General features: G+C 46.3%; 1 protein-coding gene across 1 annotated transcript in view; it reads left to right on the top strand.

Moving 5' to 3' along the window:
• LOC125939641 (uncharacterized) overlaps window positions 1-25649 on the top strand; it is a 46057-nt gene that overhangs the window by 16603 nt on the left and 3805 nt on the right. The window contains exons 7-9 of the mRNA XM_049666414.1: window positions 4467-4889; window positions 23130-23247; window positions 24685-24899. Of these exons, the coding sequence (XP_049522371.1) occupies window positions 4467-4889; window positions 23130-23247; window positions 24685-24899 (756 nt within the window). The remainder of the gene's footprint in view (window positions 1-4466; window positions 4890-23129; window positions 23248-24684; window positions 24900-25649) is intronic.

The following is a 25649-nucleotide window of genomic DNA, read 5'->3' as shown; positions in this document are numbered from 1 at the left end:
TTCCTTTAATGGGATATTGGTTTTGCAGGTGGCAAGCAGCACCAACACTACGACAGTCCTTGACAACGTACAGCACTCTGCCTCTGGAACTTACAGGTGCGAAGTTTCAGCCGATGCGCCGTCATTCGATCAGGTCTCGGATGAGAAGAGGCTGGACGTCACAGGTGAGTGATACCCGAGTTGGGCGCAATGTTGGTTGATTGGTGGATCAATTGACTGGTTGAGCTTAACGTCCTTAAGCAACACAGTGAATATGATGAGGTGTGCCATATTAGAAAGCGGTCGGTTTACTTTCACTGCCTGGAGTTCCTTAATGCGCACCCAATACTCGGCGAACTAGTGTTTTTCTTTTTTTTTTTATCCTTACCTTCATCAGAATTAGGCCGCCGCTGCCAGGACTCGAACACGCAACCTTGTTCACAGCAGTAGAACTTCTTAGCTACCGAGTCTCCAGCTGCGGGTGGAACAAGAACGCGAATCCCGTGTGTGCCGGCCGTTTCAACGATGACTGCCTCCACTTATAAAAAGCGAACGATTAGGGCTGAAATTAATTTTTTTTTCTGTTCGAAATTTACAGCAAAAGTGGGCATCGCAACTTGTGCAACATTGTCAAACAGACCGTAACAGCCGCGAACTGTATTTCACTAATTACGCTTTAATTAGTAGCTTTAGCGCATCTAGCTTACTTGTGAAATTAAAACCAGTCAGATGCTTAAAGCACGTCTACTAGAAAATATGGGACTAGCTCCAGTTTCTAGTTTGGCGTATATAAAATAAGCGACATCGTTCTTTAGTAGTGATCACTGTGACTGCTTCTTCTTTGACTGCTCTACAGTTGCTTGTTTTTATTCAAATTCCACAGAAACGCCTTTATCGATAGACCAACCACCAATCGGCGTTCTCGGCGGCTTCCGTGCGTCTGAACTGCGCACACAACCTCGGTGGATTGCCCCTGTACAGCTTCAAGTGGTTTAAGGACGACAAAATATTGTATAAGTACATTCCTCGCAACAGGCCGCCAGGAGAACTGTTCAGCGTGCAAGGAGTGACAATCGACGTAAGTTTACTGCCACAAGACTCACGCGAGGTCCTCCTCGTATAGCAGTATATAGGGCTATACGGGTCTTTGAATAATGTCATCCAATTACTTAGGAAGAGTTCCACACCAGAACTTGTCCAAAATTTTGGACACCAGAAGTTGTATTGAACCGTCCAGGGAGCGTCGTATACAGAATCTTTTTAAAACGTCTCTCAGGTGCCGAGTTAGATGAAAATCAACTGTAAAGCAATGCTGCGAGAAGGCGAGTTACCCTTTCCGTGGCAATCTCTCTCTCTCTATCCATCCATCTTTATATCTATTTGTATGCATACACATATAAGCATATCATAAGAAGCCAACAAATAATGACACCAAGGACAACACAGGGGAAACTACTTGTACTTACTAATTAAATTAAAGACATTATAAATTAATGGAAATGAAAATGGATGAAAAAATAACTGTCCGCAGGTGGGGAACTAACCCACGTCTTCGCATTACGCGTGCGATGCTCTCACCATTGAGCTACCGCGGAGCCGTTTTCCCATCCACTTTCTGAGGTATTTATGTATTACAACTAGAACTAACCCTGGGCCTTCAGGTAGCATATGTGGGTTTATTGACCAGCTGCCATCACCCAAAAAGATCACGTGCTCGTGACGCCTGCGGCAGAAAGGATGTTCCACATCCGCCCTATGGTTTGTGAGTGGTGGCGCTGGCTAACACACCCAGGGTAATTCACGTGAAAGACCTGCGCAAACGATTAACATAGCAGATAACCGAACAGCGCTTGAGACAGAACGAAGTAAAGACGACAGACACAGCGCTGACTAACAACCAGTGTTTATTGCACTTTAACGGCAACATGTCGGAACGAGAATCTGCGCAGCGAACAAAAAAAAAAAGACAAAATCATCTCAAGCCACTATTGTCAGCGCTGTGTCTGTCGCCTTTACTTCTAAACATTGTACCAATCAGCCCAGTTCAGCACACTCTTACTTAACACAGTACACACATTGGACGGCGTGATCTTGCATTTCTTTCACGGGGCCTCGTCTTTTTTACCGATTCCTTCATTTGTAAAGGTCATGACGAAATCGCGTCGCCGACGCGGCTTCAGCACTTTTCGACTTGGCCATCAGACATTCAGCATCATAGTGACACCTAGCGAGCGCGGCGCGACCCATAAGCGCAGGCGTGGACCTTCGAGACTTCAACAACGTGCCGCAACAGAGATTTCGGAGGCGATGTCGCAGTTAAATGTAGTGATTTGTGCTGCGCCTAACGAGCTGCATGATTAGCTTCACGATAGAACACTTTTCTTACAAGCAACAAACTCCGCTTCAAGTCCTGGTCCTGGGCTAAATTTTCTTCACAGTACAGCTGATACCGTGTTCGCAACCGCATTTACGCTGTTCAAGAAAACACGAGAACACGGCATAAACAGCTAGCTGTTGCTGTAGTATGTTGGGAAGATTCAGAAAAACTTCCCATCGCGCTGCGCGAGTTCTGAGTGCCCGGAGTACTGAGCATCACAAAGAGGGCGAAGCAGCAGTTCGAGGTTCACTACGTATGTGGCCTAGAAACATTTGAGAAGGTTTGTACGCGTCCCAGTACAGAACACAACACACAGGAATTAGGAAGGCCCATCTTACTTTATTTGTTTTTTTATTTATTTTTTGCTCGTACGCTGTATTTTCCTTCCGCTCTTTGCAGTCGTCATGTGTGTGAATTTATTCGTCACGTCGTGTGCGCACATCAGATCTTTGTTCTCAAGTTTGAAGATTGCTCCACTTCGATTCCGCGTCTTGACGATGATGATGATGATTATTATTATTATTATTATTATTATTATTATTATTATTATTATTATTATTATTATTATTATTATTATTATTATTATTATTATTATTATTATTTATTGACATCCTCCTTGAAACGGGGCGGGGACGAATAGTCTCCTAGCCTGCTTGATTTAATCAAGTATGCTATACATGTATTTCATTCTAGAATTTTTGTATATATCTCCTTAATCGTCTCTTTTCTTCAAAACGTCTATGTCTACCTTGTACCGCTACCTATGCTTGTAACAGATCCGATCATATCCATTTTTCCCGACTTTTTTTCTACCAATACTCTAAACATCTCTTGCTTATTATCTCGACTGCTGATCGGTTGATGTTCGGTCCATTTTAAAGTCCAAGCGCTTCTGGAAGGCGTACGTTACCTACGGTTGTCGCCGGGTGAATCCCTCCACATTCCATTAGGATGTCCTGAGTGGTCTCCGGATTTTTGCTGCAGCATACACATGCCTCAACTTGTTGCGATCGAATATTTGCTTCGGTATGTTTTTGTCCTTACGCAACCAGCTCGAGCCTGAAATAGCAAGGCACTTCCCTTCGTGTTAACGTACAGGCTTTCCCTTCTAATTTCTTTCTTCTCATTCTTGTAAATCTCAATGGTCCTTTTTGTTTCCATTCTTTGCATCCAATTCTTGTTCTTCGCTTGTCCCGCCATACCACGGCAGAGAAATTTACTTTACCGCCGATTCATTTGTGTACTTGAGCCCGAGCACTTCTTTCTTCTCTCTCCCCACCGCAGATGCTGCAGACCAATTATTCGTCACTGTACCTGAAGAACCTGAGTGCCCTGAGCGCTGGCACTTACCGTTGTGAAGCCAGCTCCGATGCTCCGCCCTTTCTAACAGTCCAGGACGAAAAAATGCTCGTGGTATTAGGTGCGTATGCGCGTTACCCAAGTGGTCACATTTTTTTTCCCTAGGAGTTTTCTTTCCAGGCAGTCTCAGACAGAAGCTATGATCCCATTTTCTTCATCAAATAAAAGATTATGCAAATCCCACGCACTGTGGGAATCGATGTTATGCGAACCGTTTTGCGGATAACTCGCTGCCTAGCTTCATTTGGCATTGCGCAAGGTGTTACCAGATGGCACAAGGTGACCGTGAAAAATGAATAATTTTTGTGCGTGCGTGCGTGCGTGCGTGCGTGCGTGCGTGCGTGCGTGCGTGTGTGGTGTGTGTGTGTGTGTGTGTGTGTGTGTGTGTGTGGTGTGTGTTGTGTGTGTGTTGTTATTGGGTGGTGGTGCTGGTGGTGGTGCTGGTGATGTCGTCATCGTCGTCGTCGTCCAGCGGTATCGTGAGCCGTTCACCTTGAGTTGCACCTTGAGTTGTTTCGTCTATCTTTTCTTTGTCCCCCACCACCCCTACCCACCATTTTCTTTCATATTTTCACACGCAAAACAGCAATCCCTGCATGCAAGGATGGGTGCATTATCGCATTTGGGCCAAACTCTGTCAATGCTCTTGTCACACACCAAAAAGTTATCCTTTGCGCCTTATCCCAATCTTTCGCTCGCAGAACAACGAGATATGAGACCACAGATCACATACGACAGGGAGACCTACCAGGTGGGAGACAATGTGCGCCTCAACTGCACCTCCAGCCGATCGAGACCAGCTCCCAAGCTCACCGTGTACGTCAACGACCGCCTCTTGATCGACGCCGACGTCAGAGCGAGCGTCGACACCCACCGGGACGGCTTCCAGACGGCGACGCTCGTTACGACCTTCCCGGTCAGCCAACACGATGCAAGAGGAGCCGCTGGGCAGGTCAAGTGTCACGCCAGCTTCATAGGCCTGTACGAGGCGGTGGGCGAGATGTCCATTCCAGTTGGGCAGCGAACTGCAGACCACAGAGGACCTTACCAGCAACAGCACCAGCGGCCGCAGCACAAGCAGCCGCTGCACCGACCGAGTTCGATCTCATCGCCACAAGACGAATGTCTGGCCAAGGCAATGGAGATTCTTGCGAGGGCATGGGCCGCCTACCAGTGATGAGAGCCGAGCCACAGATGTTTAAAGTTTGCATAGACTAGGAGAAGTGCACAAAGAAAAAGGTTTGTAAAGAACTCTGAACGTATATAATAAATAAAGCTATATGGCCCCACGGAGTGTAATTATTTCGCTTTCTTGGTTTCTATACATCGCAAATGCTCCCAGATTCGTGCTCGGATTGGACATACATCCGCGCGAAGGCGCTATGTTTGCTGGCTTGATCTACTTGTGTGAAATGGAGAAAAACAGAGGACTTGACCTCTTCTTGCTCTTTCCGAACAATGGAAAGGGGTCGTGTACTGTAGTAAGCGCTTCCTGTTCTTTGTCATCATGACTCCTGGCTTCTTGCCTTCCCCGTCCTGCTCTCCCAGTGCAGGGTAGCGGGATAGAGCAAGCTATAATTCAGGCTGACCTTTCTGCCACTCTCTCAATAAATTATGCCTTTTAGATCATCCAAGTGCCGGGGATCAAAGCGACGAGACTAGGATTCATGTCCACTCGGATTGTGAGAGATTTTGTCTGGAAAACTTCGCGACAAATAGTATATACTTCGTTAATGCACATGCTCCACGGCTTAAGTTTGTATAAATGGTGATTTGGCGTCTACTTCGATGTGTCTACCGCCCGGATCGTCGAAGTGTAAGCGGTGTCTGTGTTCAAGGCGAACCTATAAGTAGACGCTGAGAGCGCAGAAACAAGCACGCGAGCTCACTTTTCTTTTTCTTACAAGCGAGCAGTCAGCTGAATATGAAACACCCAGCTGGTCATTCTGATAGCCTCTTCTAACGAAAACAGCATGAGAATAGGAGGTATAGAAATATAGCTTCAGTGAGCGCAGTGACTCACGGATGCAATTGTTAACCTATCAGTCACAGACCAGTTAGTTGCCTTCAAAGTCACGAGCCAGTTATCTTCAAAAACACTCGCAACACTTGCCCCTAGGCCAGGTTCTCAATGACTTCTGTTCGTGAATAGCCGGCTCTGCAAACGACTTACGATAGCGCGGATAATCTGTTGATGATCAGGCTGGTTACGTCCTCGAAAATAGCATAACGCGACCGCCAAGGATCCGATGGTAGAAAGTAAAACAATTTATGAACATACAAAAAAAATAATACCCATCATATGTGAAATAAAGGATTGAGTAACAGAGAACTAAGCGCTGAGGAAGATTGAAAAAATAAACGAAGGAAAAGCAAAAAGTGAATGCGAGAAAGGGTATTTCAAAAATTTTGAACACAATATTTTGAGTTCCTGTTTTAAGAATTGGAGTTGTATCATTTAAGAATAAGGAATAAATCGTCGTTTCGGTATATTACAGAGAGTCAATAAAATAGAAAAAAAGAAGCAATCCTATATATGGGTCGGCAAATGGTCCCATGGATGTAACCCAGTATCGAAGCCCCAAGAAAGAAAACAGCACCACATATCACTTTTCTTATTCGGCCGAATAAGAAAAAGTGATCCATCCATTCCTGTTCATCGCATATACTGGGGGTTTCACCGCGACTAGTCGCGTGGCACTCACTCGTATTTCGCGGGCTTTCTTTCAGGCTTGGAAAAAAGTTTATGTAACACGTATTGAGCAACAGAAAGATGGATCGAGAATTTTTCATGACTTCGGCTCTGAATATAACATTTGAACAATTGATTATTAATATTAACTATAATTATGTAATTAGGTGAAGTATACAAAATAGTCTGACTTGCTCCAAGCGACGGCAAACAACGTTACCTTGGTTCTGTTCAGCTACGTGGCGCTAGCGTTTTTTTTTTAATTTTGGCACAAGTTACATGGGACACATGGTATAGCATAGAAGAGATAGCACCAAACCAGATCTGTGTGTAAGCAAAACTTAGTGACGGAATAGTACAGCGCAATCTGGTTAACTAAATGTCGAATTGTCATGTTGAACATCAGTGTCTGTTCCGAGAATAACGAAGATGCATAAATTATCTGAGTATTACGAGTGACATGCTTTTCTTTCTGTCCTGAGTCAAGGAAAACTGCCCGTATATTTGTTGTAAAATATACATAATGTATGTATGTATGTATGTATGTATGTATGTATGTATGTATGTATGTATGTATGTATGTATATATATATATATATATATATATATATATATATATATATATATATATATCCGTAAGGTACAAGATACGTTCTTCGTCCACAAGTGTTGCATATGAAACCATGTTTCCTTCAAACAATTAAAAAAATTATGCGTTCTCGAAGGCGATCCCTAGTCTTAATCAGCAAAATTTCTGTATAACTCATGGTGCTTCCTTTTAACCCCGCGGTAGCTTAGTGGCTACGGCGTAGCGCTGCTAGGCTCGAGGTCGCGGTTCGATCCTGCCCGCTGCAGCCGCATTTCGATGGGGGCGAAATGCGAGAACGCTCGTATAGTCAGATTTCAGTGTACGTTAAAGAACCCCGGGTGGTGAAAATTAATCCAAAGTCCCCCAATATACGGTGTGCCTCATAAGCATATAGTGGTTTTGGCACGTAAAACCCTCGAATTTAATGTTCAATAGTGTTTCTTCAAAGCTCCTCTGGCCGAGACATCCACATTATATTTTTATAGCACTGAACATACAAATAAAAACGTTGACCACTATAGGAAGGGTCAACCAAACGCTGGGCGACCGCCACAACCTTCTGCTTAAGCGGCTAAGAAATGCTATGTTGGAAAAAGAAACCATCTGCAAGTTCTCCGAGCTTTAGAAAATTAACAGGCTTCGACGATTATCCTACTGACTTTTTTCGTACGGACTTTTTCGTACGGACTTTCTTTCGGACTTTTTTCGTACAGAAGTTAGTTACCGACAGCAGCTACCAACGCTTCCTATTTCGTGCGAAACTCCTGCAATGCTACGGTTTGTCCCCTAACTGTATTCAACGACGTTCGACGACGATCGCGACATAATTACGATGGCATGACAAAACCGATGGCCTTCATAACACCGCACCGTGTCATGACAAGATCATGACGGGAGTTGTTTCATTTTTGCATTCTTATTCATTGTTTTCCATGCGTCAAAATTCTGTTTGTACTTAATATATATATATATATATATATATATATATATATATATATATTAACTTTTATTAACCTTAATCAAGGAGATATCTTCATCACGTCCGGGTCACCACTTGTGGGAAGACGTGATGCGTTTGGTTGCCCACATTTATTATATGCCCCTCACAGACGCTGTTGCTCTTGCCGCCGTACTTCTTGGCATCTTGTCGCGTTCTACCTCGTGCTCAGCTCGCACGTGCGGAGCAGCCGAGGGGCAACATCGTCGTCGTCGTCGTCGAGACGCTGACACAGACGCTGACGGCTCGCCATAAACACATTGTTGCCATAATTTTTTTTTTAGACACGTCGCTCAAGTGGGAGATAAATGTCGCTAAATTTCCGCTGAATTACCGCTTACATGCAGCTTTCGAATAATAAAGTGCGTTCTAGAAGGCTAGTTTCGAAAACCTACTCTAACTTCGAAGTTGCTAAAATGTCGCCAATTATTCTGTCACGTCAGTAAGAAAAGTCACCGGTCGCTAAAAAGAAACATTTGTTGCTAAACATACAAGAAATGTCGCTAAATTTCAGCTAAGTTTTCCAGCAACGTCGCTAAAATTTTCGCTAAAGCTTTTGAGTAAATTTAAAGTGTCGTAGGCGTTTTGGGAACACATAATACAAGCTAACGTGACGTAAATCAGTGGGTAGTGTGCTTTCACTTAGATAATATACGTACTTACATAACAACAGGTGATTACAGCTGAATTTCGGCGTTTACCTTGATAATGTGATTTTACAAATGCAGCACGATTAAAAGGAATACAAGTATAGTCTAGTCTTGCTAGCACGCAAAGGCACGTGGCCCACATTATCTCTGCATATTTTCTAGGTCTCTGAGCTTTTAAAAGGAGAGCCAAATTCTGCGACACGCCATTGGTAGCGTGTTAACACGGCGATGACAATTACCTTACCTTTAAGCAGGTCAAATACTACGCTTCCACCCCTTGATATACCATAAAACTCCGCGTACGTAGTGTTGATTTGTCTAAAAGCCATGAGATGCGCTTGAATGAGCCCAGCCGCTCCAATATCTACGCCTTTCTACTGTCGATCAGTCTTATTATTCGCCTCATCATCATCATCATCATGAGCCTATATATTATGTCCACTGCAGGACGAAGGCCTCTCCCTGCGATCTCCAATTACCCCTGTCTTGCGCTAGCGTATTCCAACTTGCGCCTGCAAATTTCTTAACTTCATCATCCCATCTGGTTTTCTGCCGACCTCTACTGCGCTTCCCTTCTCTTGGTATCCATTCTGTAACCCTAATGGTCCACCTGTTATCCATCCTACGCATTACATGGCCTGTCCAGCTCCATTTCTTGCGCTTAATGTCAACTAGAATATCGGCTATCCCCGTTTGTTCTCTGATCCACACCGCTCTCTTCCTGTCTCTTAACGTTACTCCTAAGATTTTTCGTTCCATCGCTCTTTGTGCGGTCCTTAACTTGTTCTCGAACTTCTTTGTTAACCTCCAAGTTTCTGCCTCATATGTTAGCACCGTTAAAATGCAATGATTGTACACTTTTCTTTTCAGCGACAGTGGTAAGCTCCCAGTCAGGATTTGGCAATGCCTGTCGTATGCACTCCAACCCAATTTTATTCTTCTGTAAATTTCTTACTCGTGATCAGGGTCCACTGTGAGTAATTGACCTAGGTAAACGTACTCCTTTACAGACTCTAGAGGCTGACTGGCCTGCTGCGTTCTAATATCCCCATAAAATTTAGTGCAACAGGTTTTGATAAATTTATTCACTGCAACTCTTGCAAATTCCCACCAATCAAACGTACTCAGTGAAAGAAATGAAATGAAAATTATTAGGATGAAATGAATTAAAATGAATTAAATGAATCTGCACTCCGTACAGATGGTTAACCAGCGAAGCTGAAACGTGCGGACCCGGCGTTTAGCAGTGGGTTAATCCCGACGCGGTATTGAAGCGTTTCTCAATTATTGGTTACATGTTTGTGTTTCTAGTGGAACGCAAGCGCCAATGGCGGCGGATGCCGCTAACCACGACGCCGAGCTAACTCGAGATATCGAACTCATGCGACAACGGCGAGCCGAGGAGGCGACGTTGCGGGCAGAGCAGCGTCAACGTGGCAATGGCGGGAACGCGTTCGCCGGGGCCAACGCCCGCTTTCAGCGGGAGTTTCTCGAGCGGCACTTTGGCTTCGGCTGCGACGAAACGTCCACGTTGAAATCGCGAAGTGGAACGCAAGCGCCAATGGCGGGCGGATCCTGCTAGCCACGACGCCGAGCTAACTCGAGATATCGAACGCATGCGACAACGGCGAGCCGAGGAGGCGGCGTTGCGGGCAGAGCGCGTGCTTGGGTACGACGCAGAGAACGACGTCACTAACGGCGCTGCCAATGGCGCGCGCGCATTGGTGCGACGTAGAGAACGACGAAACTGACGGCGCAGCCAATGGAGATGTTTATCGAAACATGTGGTGAGCGGTTTTTCGTTTCGCCTAGCCATATACAGATTTCGCTGTAAAAAGTGCACATGCATTTTGTGGGTGCGCTGCGAATCCTGTGTAGGCTATAGTCCTGTTAAGAAATGTAACGACCATCGTTGTTATGGTGGTCTTACATACCGACGTGAAGTCAAGCATTCCTTCATAATACATGCATGGTATAGCTTATTTCGGCCACTTACATGTAGCTTTTGAATAATAAAGTGCGTTCTAGAAGGCTAGTTTCGAAAACCTAGGCTACTTTCGAAAGTTGTTACAATGTCGCCAATTAGACTGTCACGTCAGTAAAAAAAAAGGCCGCCGGTAGCTAAATAAAAAATTTGCTGTAAACATACAATAATGTCGCTAAATCTAGCGACAAGATCGCTAAAATGACAACACTGATTGTACATTATACGTTCACATGCTACGGTCCAACGCGGCATTCTGTAAGAATAGATGAAACAAACAGCTATTGCATTAAATTAACGATGCAGTGCATTAGAGTAGTCTCTTTGAACGCCATTAATCACAGTTATATCGCCAGTTCCATGCTGTAAGCAAAGGCGGCGAGGAAATTATATCCTTTCGCAGACGCCGTTCACCATAAGCCTGTGACCACGGTCATACATGTATAGTACATGTAATATGCATGAGCGCTTCATTTCGCGTTAAAAGGACACTAAATTAATATATTCAACCACATTGGTTGACCATATTTCTCAAACATTTCTGAAGACATATCTGAAGATATATGGCGGCTACTTGCAAATACTTGGCGTATCGAATTACACAGACGTGTACGAAAATGACCCAAATACGCCGAAGTACCACGAAATCTGTGGCGTCACAAGTACGCAAAATTTGAGAAGCGAAGTTGGACCTCCATTCTTTCATCTAAAGAGCCATATTTTTTTTATCGCGAACAAATGCAGAGAAAGCTTTGTTTCCAGGGAAAAGTTTCTTTCAAGAAAAAAATTTCATGTAAACTAGGTTGGCAAACTCAGCTTCTGGATTAGGAAATGGATCAATATCGTGTGTGAAAGCCCGGTATGCCTCTTCGGATACAAGGAAGAACGGCTGAAACAAAACATGAATACCCACACATCATGCAACTTTTGAAATTCTTTTACTCACGCCCCTTGACCTCCCCGTCTGTCAGTTTCCGGCTCGAGTTAATTAATATAATAATGTAAATAAGGTCTGTATAATTACATAAATAAGGGAGGGGCGGATAACATAGCATTTAAAGTAAACTATGCATCTACTCTGCAAGTTCTGCGTTCTGATGCTGCGTGAAATGCAGCCGCATACGCAAAAAAAAAAAAAAAATACAGTGAAATTCGTGCAGTCACCACTACGTCGTGATTGCCGCAGTTTGGTAGAACAAATGCATACAGGCTGTTGGAACTACACTTCGCAGTCTTAGATGGAATTTTCATTTCAAATTAAATAGAACGTCCGGCCAGCATACGACGACAGGCGCGTGAGTGTCACTTCTGTATCTCAAAACGGTCTCTGCAACACGTGCGACCCTGCGCCGGCACGAACTGCACCTTGGTCACACATGAAGAACCGACCGACGTTCTAGTCACGTTTCATCAACGCTGCAGTTCCGTAAGCGACACCATGGGAAAATGCGCCACCATGAACGCCAGTGTCGCGAGGAGTGATCTCATTTTCTTTCCTTTCTTTCTCTCTTTCTTTCTTTCTTTCCTTCTTTCTTTCTTTATTTTTCTTTCGCGTTGGCTTGTCGCTGCTGTCAAACCGGCATGCACTTCGCGCGTCCGTGTCGTCAGGCAAGATTTACGGCCATGCCAGAACCGCGCTCACAGCTCTCTTCCTCCGTCGTGCATATAGGCTGGAAGGCCGAGCTTCGTGGTCGGCAACACCGACCGTGTAGCTCGTGTTTCAGCTCAGAGCAGCGCTGAAACTCACTCCTACAAGTAGATATATCTATGTATACCGTAATAACCCAAATTTAAGCACTTCGCAACCATAGAAGCACTGGAGACTAAGTCAGCGGAGGCACATTGGCTACATCACCTTATATTGGCTTACACTGCCATGCATGTAAGGACCACGACGGCCTTATAATGGGCCACGATAACTCAAAGGGACTCTAAGGAGCAATTATAAATCTGGTTATACATCTAGGGTATCCTTTGAGAACACTGTATTCTCTAAAAAACGAAGCATGTTGTCTCATTTAGTGCATTTTGACGCAGGAAAGGTTATCTAAACTTGCTACTTTGTGAACTTCTTTGGAATGGAATGTAGTCATTCCTTACCGATAAAGAAACAACTGTACGCGAGTACCCGCTGTCCAAATTTATGACGTCGCGGCGATGTAGTGCGGCGACTTCAGGGCGGCATCGCCACCTGTCTGTCGTTCTTGTGTTTTTTCTCAAGCCTCCCGTCAGGGTAAGAGCGCTCATTTTGCTATAGACGTTTTCACGAGGGCGCTCCTGACGGTCTGGCGTGGAGAGTATGTGTCAGTGTTGCCTGCTCGGTCTGGACTGTGAGCTTGCCTTGCGCTTGCATTGCGGAGTGGTAGCTTTCCTTCGATGTTTCGGTTTATTTTTGTCACGAATGACTTACGCTCGTAAATAATGGCATATATACTCATCAAAAGGCTACAGGCCAGCACTGTGCAGTTTATGGGTGCACAAACAACCAGCGGAAAATAACGATTTTGGGGACTAAGTGTGTCCACAACACAGCACTCCGCGAGACCACTGCCGCGACGTGTATGTTCACGCTTCGCCGGTTTCCTGCATCACCTGAAGACTTGGCATTTCAGTCTAATGTGAACCAATGCACACATCAGTAAAATAACGCATTTTGGTAAACTCTTTTCGGCACATTTCCCAACAGGTTGCGAGAATTGTCAGCTCTTCGATGCAATGTTTTCTCGTATGCAGTGGCAGAGGCTACATTTGTTATTCTTTCAAACACGACTTCATTCCAGTGCCTAATACGGGGGTCACACGCCGCACTTTTGATCGAGATCGAGCCCGATATGGGTCGAATTTCTTGGTCGCGATTGGCTTCTTTGCTCAATGTGCGGAAGGGAGCCAATCGCGGTCGAACATTCCGATCCATATCGGTCTCGATCGCTATCAAAAAGTGTCCGTGTGACACCAGTATAAGACAAATTGGAGCACTCTGCAAGAGAACTAGTCGGTAAATACACTTCGCAACGATCTGGAAAAATCGTGTCCTATGAAAGATGTATGAGAACCCTGTGTCCACCAAAACATTGTCTCTGCGGTCACATGCACCCTACGCGGCCCTGCCCATAAAGGTAATTAACTTCAACAGTGTGGTGTTGCATCGAGCTCACCCATCTTTGAGCGTTGTCCATGTGCTTGGGCAGCAAGAGGATGCAAAAACGAACGTGTCAACCTCATCAGTGCGGCCTAGCGCCAGTGTTAGAGTTCGGGAACCGTAATGCGCTAACTGTGCGTGGCGTAGAAATGCGCTAAATGAGTCCGCGCAAGTAAGAACGTAAAAAAAAAAAACGGTATTCGCATGGGTACGCGGACAATAGCATCATGCTTGCAAGAATAACAGTAACGAAAAAAAATTCGCACAGTCGATCAAGTGAAATACTTACGTGCGTGCAGAGACTGCTTCGCTGACCACTAAGCGCTTTTTACTCACGGTCAGTAGTGGTTTACAGTCATATGCATATGTATTTATTCGACAATTGTTAAGACTCGGCATTACTTTATTAGGAACATAGCACAGTGAGACGGTGTAAGTGAAACAAGAGAAAGAGCAGAGATGGCCCTAACGCAGCAATATTATTGGCTTATTTCGCTTCAGAGATAGCGCACACGAACAATTCTTGCCGTACGCGATATCTTCAATACAAAACTTCGCGCACGATCTCACATATTATTGGCTACACTGCCATTCATGTAAGGACCAACGACGGCTATAATGGGCCACGAATGAACTGAAAGGTACTCTAACGGAGCATTATATATCTGGTTATACAATGTAGGGTACTGTGAGAACAATGTATTCTTAAAAAACCGGAAGTATATTGTCTCATTAGTGCATTTTACGCAGGAAGGTTATCGAAACTTGCTACTTTGTGAAAATTCTTGGAAAAGGAATGTAGTCACTCCTTTACGATAAAGCAAAAATATCCGCGAGTACCCGCTCTTCAAAATTTATGACGTCAGGCGATTTGTAGTGCTCTTCAGGGCGGCCGTCGCCAACTGTCTATGTCGTCTTGTTGGTTTTCTCAAGCTCCGTCAAGGGTAGTAAGAGCGCTCATTTTGCTATAGGTGGTGTCTAAAACACTGCCGTCATGATGTGTTTCCGGATCTGCAACCACTTCCGGCGCATACAATTCGCAAAAGCATAGGCCTTCAAGATTAGCGTCTGTTGGAACCGTCGCTGAGGCGTGAATTTGGACAGCACATATTGCAGAAGGTCAATTTAATAATATCGTTTAACTAAATATTTCCATTAAATATACCTTTAAAATATTTTCAACATGGGCCGTGTTGCAGCGCTTGTCGGGATTTCTAGGCACAAGCGCCTCTATATCGAATACGGCTCTATATATAGGAAGAAATTTCCGAGCTATAAATGACTAAGCGCATTGTCAGATCAATCTATTACGGAATATTGTTATGTGTAGCCGATGCCCAAGGTTATTTACAATTTATTTACAGGGAAGCTAACGGAGGCCAAAATGGCGACGCTATATCAAGCGGGAACACATCGTCTTCCTTCTCCTCAGTGCAGCCACACTGGCGGCTGTTCCGTGTCAATATCTAAAGGAAATTTTAAATTAGAAGCGTAGACAAGAATCAGGATAGGGTTTTGGATGAGCTGGTCGAAATTCATGACGTAAAAGCTGCGCTAAGATTCAAAGCGCGCCTAAAGGAAAGAATAGGTGTGCGGTTAAAGGAAAGGACTACAAACACCGGCGCTGACTACCAACTGAATCTCATAAGTCAAAGAATGTGTTTGTAGGAACATAGAAGGTAAGATGGTTATAAAACACTATATCGCGGACTCGTGGCAAATCGGCAGGTCCACGAAAACCGCAGCAACATGACCAGCTATCAGAAAGCGGAATGCATCCGCACTTACAGCCGTGGTTACAACGAGCTCCACTCGATTCCAATATACTTTGATTGAATATGCGCATGCGGTAAGTTAATCATTATTTTGGAAGTAAATGGCTTGTGGTGCTCTTTTTCAGTGATGACGAGGTGTTTAAATAGGCCGACGTAGGAGATGCTGACAAGTGAACATCATCGCTCATATTTTTACGGAAAGAGTCAGCAGGATACATCAGTATTCCCATCAATGAGAAATGGAACGTGTATACATGGATGAATGACCTTAATTAGAACAGAGGGAAAATTAATCCACTTAATAAAGCCTATCTACCACAAAATGTGGGGAGCTGGAACCGACATTGAAAGGCGCCTCGTATAGGAAACCCTCGTCTCCAAGATCATATACGGAGCAAATAGCCACAAGCTCACTGAACGAAATATGAAGCAATTAGAGACCTTAAACAACGAAGCCTTGAGGGACATCAACGAGCTTCCCAAACACACCCGTACAAGCGAACTGCTCCCGTACTCATAAATACCCATGATCAGGAACATCCTACACCAACCCGAAGTGAACTTTGTGCGCACCTGAAATACTCCCAAATAGGCTCTCTCATCATGGAGAGGCTTGGGACATATAGGAGTGACATTGCCCCTTTTGACAGCTTCATCCCACCATAGGAAGAGTTGTAGGTCACAGAGTTGAAGCCACTACCCAGAAGAACGGACGGCCGGAGGAACGAGCACGGGAGAGAAAGGATTGTTAGGGCCCAACCAAAGTATACATAACGAAGAATATATGGGCCCGTCATCTATGCGGACGCATCACAGCTGTACGGCTCACAGGGCAGGCATCTTACGGCAACCTCCTACCACAATGCCACGTACCACTGGAGATACGGTCGCCAAAAGCCATACTTCCAACCCAGATACAAGTATCGGCCAGTTGGAGCTAGAAGCATAGAGTAACATACAAGGATAAGAGAGGACACTTCCATAGGCCCCTGCGGCCGATTTTGGTTCGCAGCGCACCTAGCGGGTGTGTGGAATCTACGCAGACTCAGAGATTGGGACCGCAGGAAAACTAATCTCGAAGGCTATCTTCTGGCGATTAGAATATGTACACGGCCTCCAAGATTGCTTCCGTCCGAGTGCTCGTCCCGGAGGCTATATTATGGCTATATTTTGATTTTTTTAAGCGTTACTTGCATGCATCGAGTAGCTTCGTGTAAGCTGTACCGCCAGAGCAGCAAGCACACGATGTCACTGTGTGTTTATGCAGGCACTTTAAATAAACATGACAAGTGTTGGAAGAGACGAAACTTTATGTTTCAGTCATTCTCAGTAAGCACATGTACACTTTTTTTTTTTTCGCAACGTTCGATGAACGCAAGCACAAAAAGATGGGTACACGGCACAATGAGAGACATGCCAATACAGCTGCCACATGTTGAGAATAAATTTCACAAAAGGAATAAACAGACGATATTATGAAAACCCCCACAGAACAGTAAAACTGCAGAAGATGGCATTAGCATTAAAGAGGAAAACAACGCTCGTCCTTTGAAGCCTAACTTTTCTTATTAAGTGGTAGTTTCGGGCTGCATAGCAAACAAGGAATGAAGGCTGCTCACTGCAGTTGTCAGCCAACCACGCTCTCTTCCTGTCCTGCCGTTGTTACTGCACCTCGCAACACAGCAGTAATTCCCGTAGTACTTCACTATGGTCGGCATGACCTGAAAAAAAAAAAAGTATTGGTATGTCTTCTCTCCCGCCTTCGGATAAATTTTCACCTGCGCACTTCAGATCGCCCTTTCGCGAAAAGCATCACGTGCAATTGTCGCAGCTAAAAAAAAAAAGTAACCTTCGGTGCCATGCATGCGCCACTGAGGCAGGAGTGTTTATTCAGAATACGTCGTAGCCACAGCTTACAAACATTCTTCTCAATTCGCAAGTTCTCTCTAATTGCGCTCGTAACAAAGGCTTCAAGCAATCTGCGCACGCCACGAATAACGATCCTAAGCATAACTGCATTCTTTCACACAAGTGCAACACACGTGCATTAAATTCAGACTACGTATACCGGCGTGTGCCGACTCACTTTCTCGCGCCCAGAAACGATTTTCTCGCAAACGTGCTGCGCAGCATTCCAAATTGCTGTTTCTTACATAATGTGAAGCAATCCACGAACATCATGCGCGAAGTGAAGAACACAAAAAGCTCTCTGCGCCGAACAGCACAATGCGACAAATCTTAACTTACGGCTGAAGTGACAAATACATAAGCAATTTGCAAAGTAATGAAGGGAAAAAAGAACGTAATGAAGGCCTTCTTACCAAGCAGCAGCCAAGCAGACAGACACGTTCTCGCAGGCGAACCCAGCAAAGACCACGCAGACGTTATCGCACATCTTTTGTAGCGTCGCCTTGCCTGATCACACCATGGCCGATATTTTGTAGCGATGCGTTATTCTTTATACTAGTCTTATCATCCACCGCTCACGGCTGGCTGATCCCGTTGATAACGTCTACGTCTACAGCCACATAGACAAGTAGACGTATAGTGCACTATAGAAAAGTTACTACAATAGATAAGTAGTACGCGCGTTCCCTTGGAGACAGGCAGTGTTGTATTGCCCTCTAGCGGGCGGCATGAAGCTGCGTAGCTCGGCCGCTTTTAGGCTCGAGTGGCCACTCTTGTAATCCGTATGTTACTCTATGCTAGAAGCCATACGGGAGGTGATAGAAACAATCGACAGCCCGCAACACCACAGCTCGCCGTCCACACGGACAGCCAGGAAGCAGTGATGACGCTAATGGCTAGATCCACAAACTTCACAACCGCTACATGAATATTAAGAAATACAAAGAACTAAAGATAGTACACGTAACCGTCCATTGGAGCCCAGGTTACACAAGGGACAACATGGGCAACAGAGAGGCGCATCTGGCCGCGTGCGAACTGACTCACTCCGACCACCAGCGGTGGGAGAGTATTGATCTCCCATGCTCGGCTGCGACATCCCTTCCCAACCCCTCTGCACACCCCAAGAACCACATTTGGAAAGAAAGAGTACAGAGCAAGGAGAGGCTCGAGGAGACAACCATAACTCTCGAATCTCCCCAACCAGAATACCTTCCCAGTGCCCGCCAAGTTTTAATGCATAAAACCAGGTCGGGCTTCGCACTGACCCCCAACGTTACAGAGCAATGGCGGGCTTACAGAAGACGGAACACATCTGTCGACGCCGGAGAAAACACAGACATAACACAGACACACCAGAGGAGCCTGGCATATTCTGCCCACTATATCGCACAGAAAATGTCAAACCAAATATCACTCACCTGCTTTGCGGCTGTCCCACCGCACAATGGTACTAGAGATCCAAGAAAATGGAGGACGCTTAAACTTCGCCTTAAAAAGTGGAACGCGATAGCGTTGTCGGGCCCCGTTCACATCGCATTTTTCTTTGAGTAGGCTTCACTGCAACATATAACGTGGGAAAGCCAGCTTACAAAGACCAAGCTTACACCGATCCCCTTAAAGTCAGCTTCACTTTTAAACAGAAATGAATTGCTGGGAAATGCTAGGGGCACTATAGGTCGTCATATATTAAAATGTGAAGGCCCTAGGACCTTTTTATTTTATTATTGTTTGCTATTGCCCCGACGCACGCGCGTGTCCAAAACGCATTAGGCACGGCCAAGTCCCAATTTGACCTGCCGAGTACGCGAGCGCCATCTGGATAGCATTTTCGCAAGTAGCCTACCCGAGCGCGCCGCTGTTGGTATAGTAGAAATGCTGGAAAATGGGTTTGTGTTTGAGTTTCCTAGTAACAGAATTACGTTTTCTCGCACATTCAAATTACAGTCCGACGCCACCATGTCTGTAAGCTGTGGTTAAGTCGTACTTCACCATTTTTCTGACGGATTTCACTGTGAGAAATTAAATTTTTGTTCACTAACACCTTGCGCCACGCGGAGGGCCTGCGCGGTCGGGGTGGTTCGGAATTATTTTCTCCGCCACGGACACCGACATACACGCCGACACCGACGCCGGATTTTCTGCGACACGGGGCCCCTAACGCTATCGCGTTAAAATCACAAAAGGGGACTGACAGATTGAGTAGCACACGCGATATAAAGTTATAAACAGGGATAAGGTGCCTCAGAAAGGCTGGCCAACGTTTCGATAGGATAACCTATCTTCGTCAAAGGCGGCCTCGTCATACTCGGCAGGATAATTTTAACGGGTTAGTACCCCGTTACGCAGGCGCGTTACGCAGGCCTCGCAATCCTCGGCAGGTTAGTTTCAACGGGCTAGTACCTCGTTAAAACTAACCTAGCCCGTTAAAATAACCTGCGGAGGATGACGAGGCCGCCTTTGACGAAAATAGGTCCTCCTATCGAAACGTTGGCCAGCCTTTCTGAGGCACCTTATCCCTGTTTATAACCGTTATATCACGAATTGTACTAGAGATAAGTTTCCCGGAGCACGTGGTGCCACCAACTACGAGGAATGGATCTCCCTATACCGCCTAATATTCATCTGGAAACGCAGAAACGTCGTCTGTTATTAGCTTATGTGGAATTCGCCACAGAGACCGACCTTATTGGACTGATGTGACTGGACCTCAGCACCCTTAGTGCAACAACCTCATTAGCCCCTCCCAACAACTAGCATACCCCGTCCAGGCCATAGAACCACCTCTTCTCCAAATAAAAGTTTTATTCATTCATATTCTTTCGTTTGAACGACTGCGCATTGCTGGTATCTGAGTGTTCATGTACCAAGTCAAAGGCACGCTCAAGCTGCCTAACAGTAGCTCCTCTTCCGGAGTCCCTTCACCTAGCCAAGAATAAATAATAAGTGAATTCACCCTGTCTCTCTTATCGTTTTAACCCACAATGAATACAAAAAAAAAATTAAATCGTATATGAAGGGGAAGCCCGACCCAGCACTATAAGAACCCACGGGCTCTCTGCTTCGACAGCCCCGAAGAGGGGTGCTTAAGCACGCGTTAATGCGGTAATTCAAGGCTGACGCCTGCGGCAACGATTCTTTCTCGCCCCTCCATCCACGTGCACGGCGTGCAGCGTCAGGCTCACCACTTCTACGACAGCTCCTATGCGAGTGCCTATCACGAGGCCCGTTCGTGTGCAGCGCGTGAACGCCGCGTGCTTCATGATTCAAATGCCTTCAAGCTCCAGGCCGAGCGCCGGACGGCTGCGCCGCAGACAGAATCCAGACGCCGGCGCCGTTTAATGTACTATACAAGAGTGCCACAAGCGTGGTGGCTCTCGGCGGAACATCGTGCAACCGGAATAACGAAACGCTATAAAGGCCACCCACCCCTTGACCTTGGAGTAAACGATATGCCTTGCGCATAAGCGGGGCACACCTCGCCCGCCAGTTCACAGTGATCACGTGATTGTGCCGTAACTTCAGGGACGGCGTTTATTTAGAGAGAGGATCGACTTCCGCTAGCGCGTGTTCTAGTTGGCTAAGTACCCAGTCACTTGGAGAAGAAGAAATGAAAGCAGAAGGGCGATGTAGGACGGACGTGACAAATAAATTTTGTGGGAAGTTGGTGTCCAATTAAAATTCATTGCGACTTTTTTGAAGCCCCGAGACCAGTCCGGTGTCGAGTACGAAAATTGCGCCGCCTAGCTCCCTTTGTCAGTGCTATTCCATCTGGGGTGGAACCAAGGGCCTGAAATAATGTCATCTGAAAGTGGTCTCGCGTCGATACTTGCCATGGAAGTGACCAGCGTCTGCCGCTCCAGCGCGATTGAACGTTCAGTTCTTTGAACAGAGAGAGAATAAAAGCGTACGGAACTCTGTGACTTCGACGTTGAAGTCGCGTGCGGCGCATATACATGTTTTATATGCCTGGCCTGCAACCAGTATGCCTAATACCAAGAAACAGAGCAACTTGTTCTTTCTGTTCTCGTATGTATCACAATGTGTCGTATTTTTCATCCACGGATGCAGTAGTCAGAACAGTGCTGTAGTGCGCCTCTAGTTCAGTCAAAAGTTCATGGGCACGCAGCCTATTGTCAAAATGTTTTCAAAAGTAGGGAAGTTCGAACAGTGAAAATTCCGAATCGAATACGAATATTCGAGAAAAGCGACCACGTGGGACTAGCCGGGTGGCGCGGAGTCTCCCCTGCATCTTCTCTGGATCGAAATAAAGTTATTTTCACTCAGTCGCTCTTTCACCGAATATCGAATCGAATATTCTATTATTTCTGAAGCAACATTAAATAAGAAGTTCGCAGTTTGCGTGGAGTAAGTTTGATAAAAGAAGAAAACAGGCTTATATACATTTACACATGCATGTAACATCATTCGCAACTGAACTTCCGCTCATTTGAGGATCTTGTGAATGAGAAACAGCTGTTTTCAGTTATCTGGGGCACCATGACAATGACAGTAATGTAACAAGGGAACAGCATGTTGCACGCACAGTGTTGTGTCCGCGGAAGGAGAGAAGGGCGATACCACAGCACCGCACATAGTGAAATATTACCGCACACTGGGGAAATATTAAATCGGAACGAATACGCATATAGGCTGCATAAATGCTAGCCATAGTTATTGAATGACTGCAAATTATTGAGCAAACGTTATCTGCACCATGCATTCGCTCAAGAACTGGTGCCCTTACGCATCAACCGCAGCTGTCATGCAGCACAACCATCTGCAACAGACCTCACTTCCATCGCTATCTTTGTCCTCTGACACTCCCGATGAGTGTTCTCATCCCTTATATTTTCGAAAGAAACGAATATTCGACAACTTCGAAGAGCAATTTCTCGAGCCGAATACGAATCAAAAAGCAGGGACTATTCGAGTCGTATTTGAAATTTCGAATATTCGCTCACCACTATTACAGAAGTTACACCAGAAAGGTAAAATGGACTGAGCTTGGTGGCCTGTCATATTACCCGTTTCAAAGGCGATGCGCTATAATCATTATCATCGTCGTCGACGACGTCTGAAGTCGCACTAACTAGATTACTGGTGCGCATAACGTCTTTATACTGGATTAACCATCGACACCTACATTGACACAACGCTCTACATTCACTGTCACATAAAAAGAAAGGCGACGGCTTTGTATGGTTTAAGTCACTATGTAGTTTGAGTAATAGAACCGAAAGGCGCCCGTTCAGTTAAGCAAGCTTTCTTCACGTTCCCAGCGCGTGGCTCTTCCGCAATGGGAAGATTAATGTTCACGGAAATTTTGAAACCAAGTAGTCAACTGCTCACACACAAGTGCAAACTTCCGCAAATAACAACTCGCAGAGTTTCTTGCATCATACTTCAGTGCAAGCAGGGCATGCTGCGCCACCTACCCCTACACTACCCGCACCCAATCCTTATGGCGACAGCCTTGTGACACAAGACACGCCCCCAGTTTCTATTAAATATACTTAGCTGTGCCATCAGCGGGCGCCATTTTACACTACGCGTAGTCGCATCGGGTTTCACTGCCGTGGGGGTGTGTCTCGTGTCGTCATCACAGATCTCGCAACGCGCCTGCGTTTTATATGCGACCGCACTAAGGCGCTCCGTATGGCTCGAAAAAGGGGCGTAGGGTGGATCAGCGAATCCAGCGCGTCGCGTAGAACACGACCCCATGACGTCGACGGAAGGCTCGCGTCTCGTCCGCTTCGCCAGCGTGAACCCGGTCCTGCAAGTCCTCATTGTCGCAGGTACGTACCACTTGATAACTTCCCTTCCGCCCGTATCGTGCACCCATGCGATGACCTGACCGCGTCTTCGAATGTGCTGCAATTTGAAACCAGCGAACACCCTCCGTTCCCTTTATTCGTTCGTTTTTCTCGCTTATTCCGTTTTTAGTTCCGCTAGAATTGGCCTTTTACAGCGATATTTGTTAGGGGTACTTCACCCAGTTCTCGCAGCATCAGTCGCAGTTGTCATCATCACGTTTCCTTCGCAGAAGAAGCCGACGAAAAGAAACACTCGTATTTGTTTTCAGCCAGGAGAGCTTGCAGTTGGGCTATAGTTAAACTAGTACATGATACTTACAAAGGAAACAACGAGAAAGAAAAAAGGGACAAGAGAGGCAAACAAACCCAGAATTCAATCTCAGCTCTGTGATGTACGAGACCGTTGTGCCGTCGTCGACTCGTCCTCACTTCACCGTCATCGTTTCGTGGTAATCGTTTCCGTCGTCTTCGTGCTGTCATTGTCCTGTCATTGTCGCGTCAGCTACCGCTGTTTCGGGTGGCAATTACAGATACCGAAGCTCGCTTGAGCGCTGCTCTCTCAGTCGAGGCTCGAACTTTCACTACTAACAGTGCCATACCTATACCACTCCGGCTGCTTCTTTTTATTGCGATAGCAATTATAGGGACACATCAGGCGAATTTTTCCGCTGTCGCCATCGCTGTGATGTTCCATGTAAATTTCAAGTGCGATAAGATCCCATCGCGCCCCGCGCGCCGTCGTGGATGCGAGAGAAAGCGTGCGAGGGTGAGCCGAGAAGGGCGATGGCTTGATGTGCGCCGTCCATAGAAAGGGGTGGGGGGGGGGGGGGGGAGAGATTTCAGCGCGCGGACATATCAAGCGCGCTCTATGGGGGCAGGTGAGCGGACGGCTCCTCCATCCATCCAGCCCGGCCGTGGCTGCGCATGACTGTCTGCGCTGCTGAGCGCATACGCGGTCCGCGGCACCCTTACTTGGAGGTTATCTCCGGCGGGTGCTAACGCCGGGCGAGACGAAATGGCTGGTGGCTTCATGTGCACTGCTTTCCCGCGAGCCTAGTGCTAGATATCTAGAAATCTCAAGTTTCGGAGACGCGTTGAAGTGAGAGGTATCACGAAACGCTCGTTCCCTGTGTTTGCGCTCTTTATCACGCCAGCGTTATGACAGCGAGTGTTCGTGGTCATCGAGTGAGCTCTATTCATGTTTTCCTGTGCACGTGTAACACCATGTTTGTTAATTAGTAAGCGAATGTTTACTGCAATTTACGTATACGGCCAATAAAGCTACGAAACTAACTTCGTGCAATTATCTAATACTCTGATATCGCTATCAATGCTTTGCCTTTAGGGCGAAACTGCGATTCTTCTTTGAAACGAAGGCGAGCGCTGTCGCTAAGTATATGCTGACCGCTTTCCACGCAGGCCTGATGCTTCAATTCTCATCTGCGTTGCGGCTGCTGAAGGTGAAAGCACCGCCGACTGTGCTGTACGGTGGCGTCGCCAAGCTGGACTGCCAGTACGACCTCGAGTCCGACTCACTGTACGCCGCTAAGTGGTTCAAGGACGGGTACGAGTTCTACCGATATAGGCCTGGCGTCGGAGTCACGACCTTCCCCGTGCAGGGTGTCACTGTGAACGTAAGAATCGTGCATTTTTTTTCTATGCGAAAGTCTTCAAGGGCTGCAGAAGATAGCGCCAACCTTTCCCATCGTAAACAACCACTTCTCTATGCGAAAGTAAATCAACGCCAAAGTTCGGGACACGTGGTCACACAAGCATAACATGAATGTATGTAATTGTGAAAGACTAGAGCTAGATATTATAACCTCAAAAACTCGTGATTCAGAATGCCTCACCGGAGATCATTAATCCATGTAGTGATCAGGAGTCGAACACGACTCGAATGATGTCTAACTAATCATTTAGAGCGCAACTCTTAGGCGCCCGTTTCTGCGTTGAGCGCCGGCCTCGGTGTCGGCTTAACCGGCAGAACAAACGAGCGAAGCGCCGCGGAGTATGAAAGACCGCGATAGCGAAGAGAGCGCGAGAATGAAGCAGAGGAGGAAGGTACAGCTGAAGCACGAGGAGGAAAGCGGAAGAGGAGAGTATGGCGAAAGGGTGAGGAGGAAAGCGGAGTGCCGCACGAGACATGGTCCACGGCAGCGGCCCACTACGAGATGGCGCCATAGTAGCGTGCGCCGTCACCCGGTCGCCGATGACGTCATTACTAAGGCATGCGGCGAGCGCGTCCACCAATACCATATATAGAAACAAAGCGCTGACGTGGGCTTTGGACCCACTGCGTATGCGCTACTTCGCCTGTGCCCCCCCCCCCCCCCCCCCGCTAGAGTGCGCTCCGCGCGAGCCACGCATTCCCGTGTTCACGC

Source organism: Dermacentor silvarum, chromosome 4, assembly GCF_013339745.2.
Source record: "Dermacentor silvarum isolate Dsil-2018 chromosome 4, BIME_Dsil_1.4, whole genome shotgun sequence".
NCBI classification, from domain to species: Eukaryota; Metazoa; Arthropoda; class Arachnida; order Ixodida; family Ixodidae; genus Dermacentor; species Dermacentor silvarum.
The sequence above is the reverse complement of the archived record's forward strand: the minus strand, read 5'-3'. Positions and strand labels throughout refer to the sequence as shown.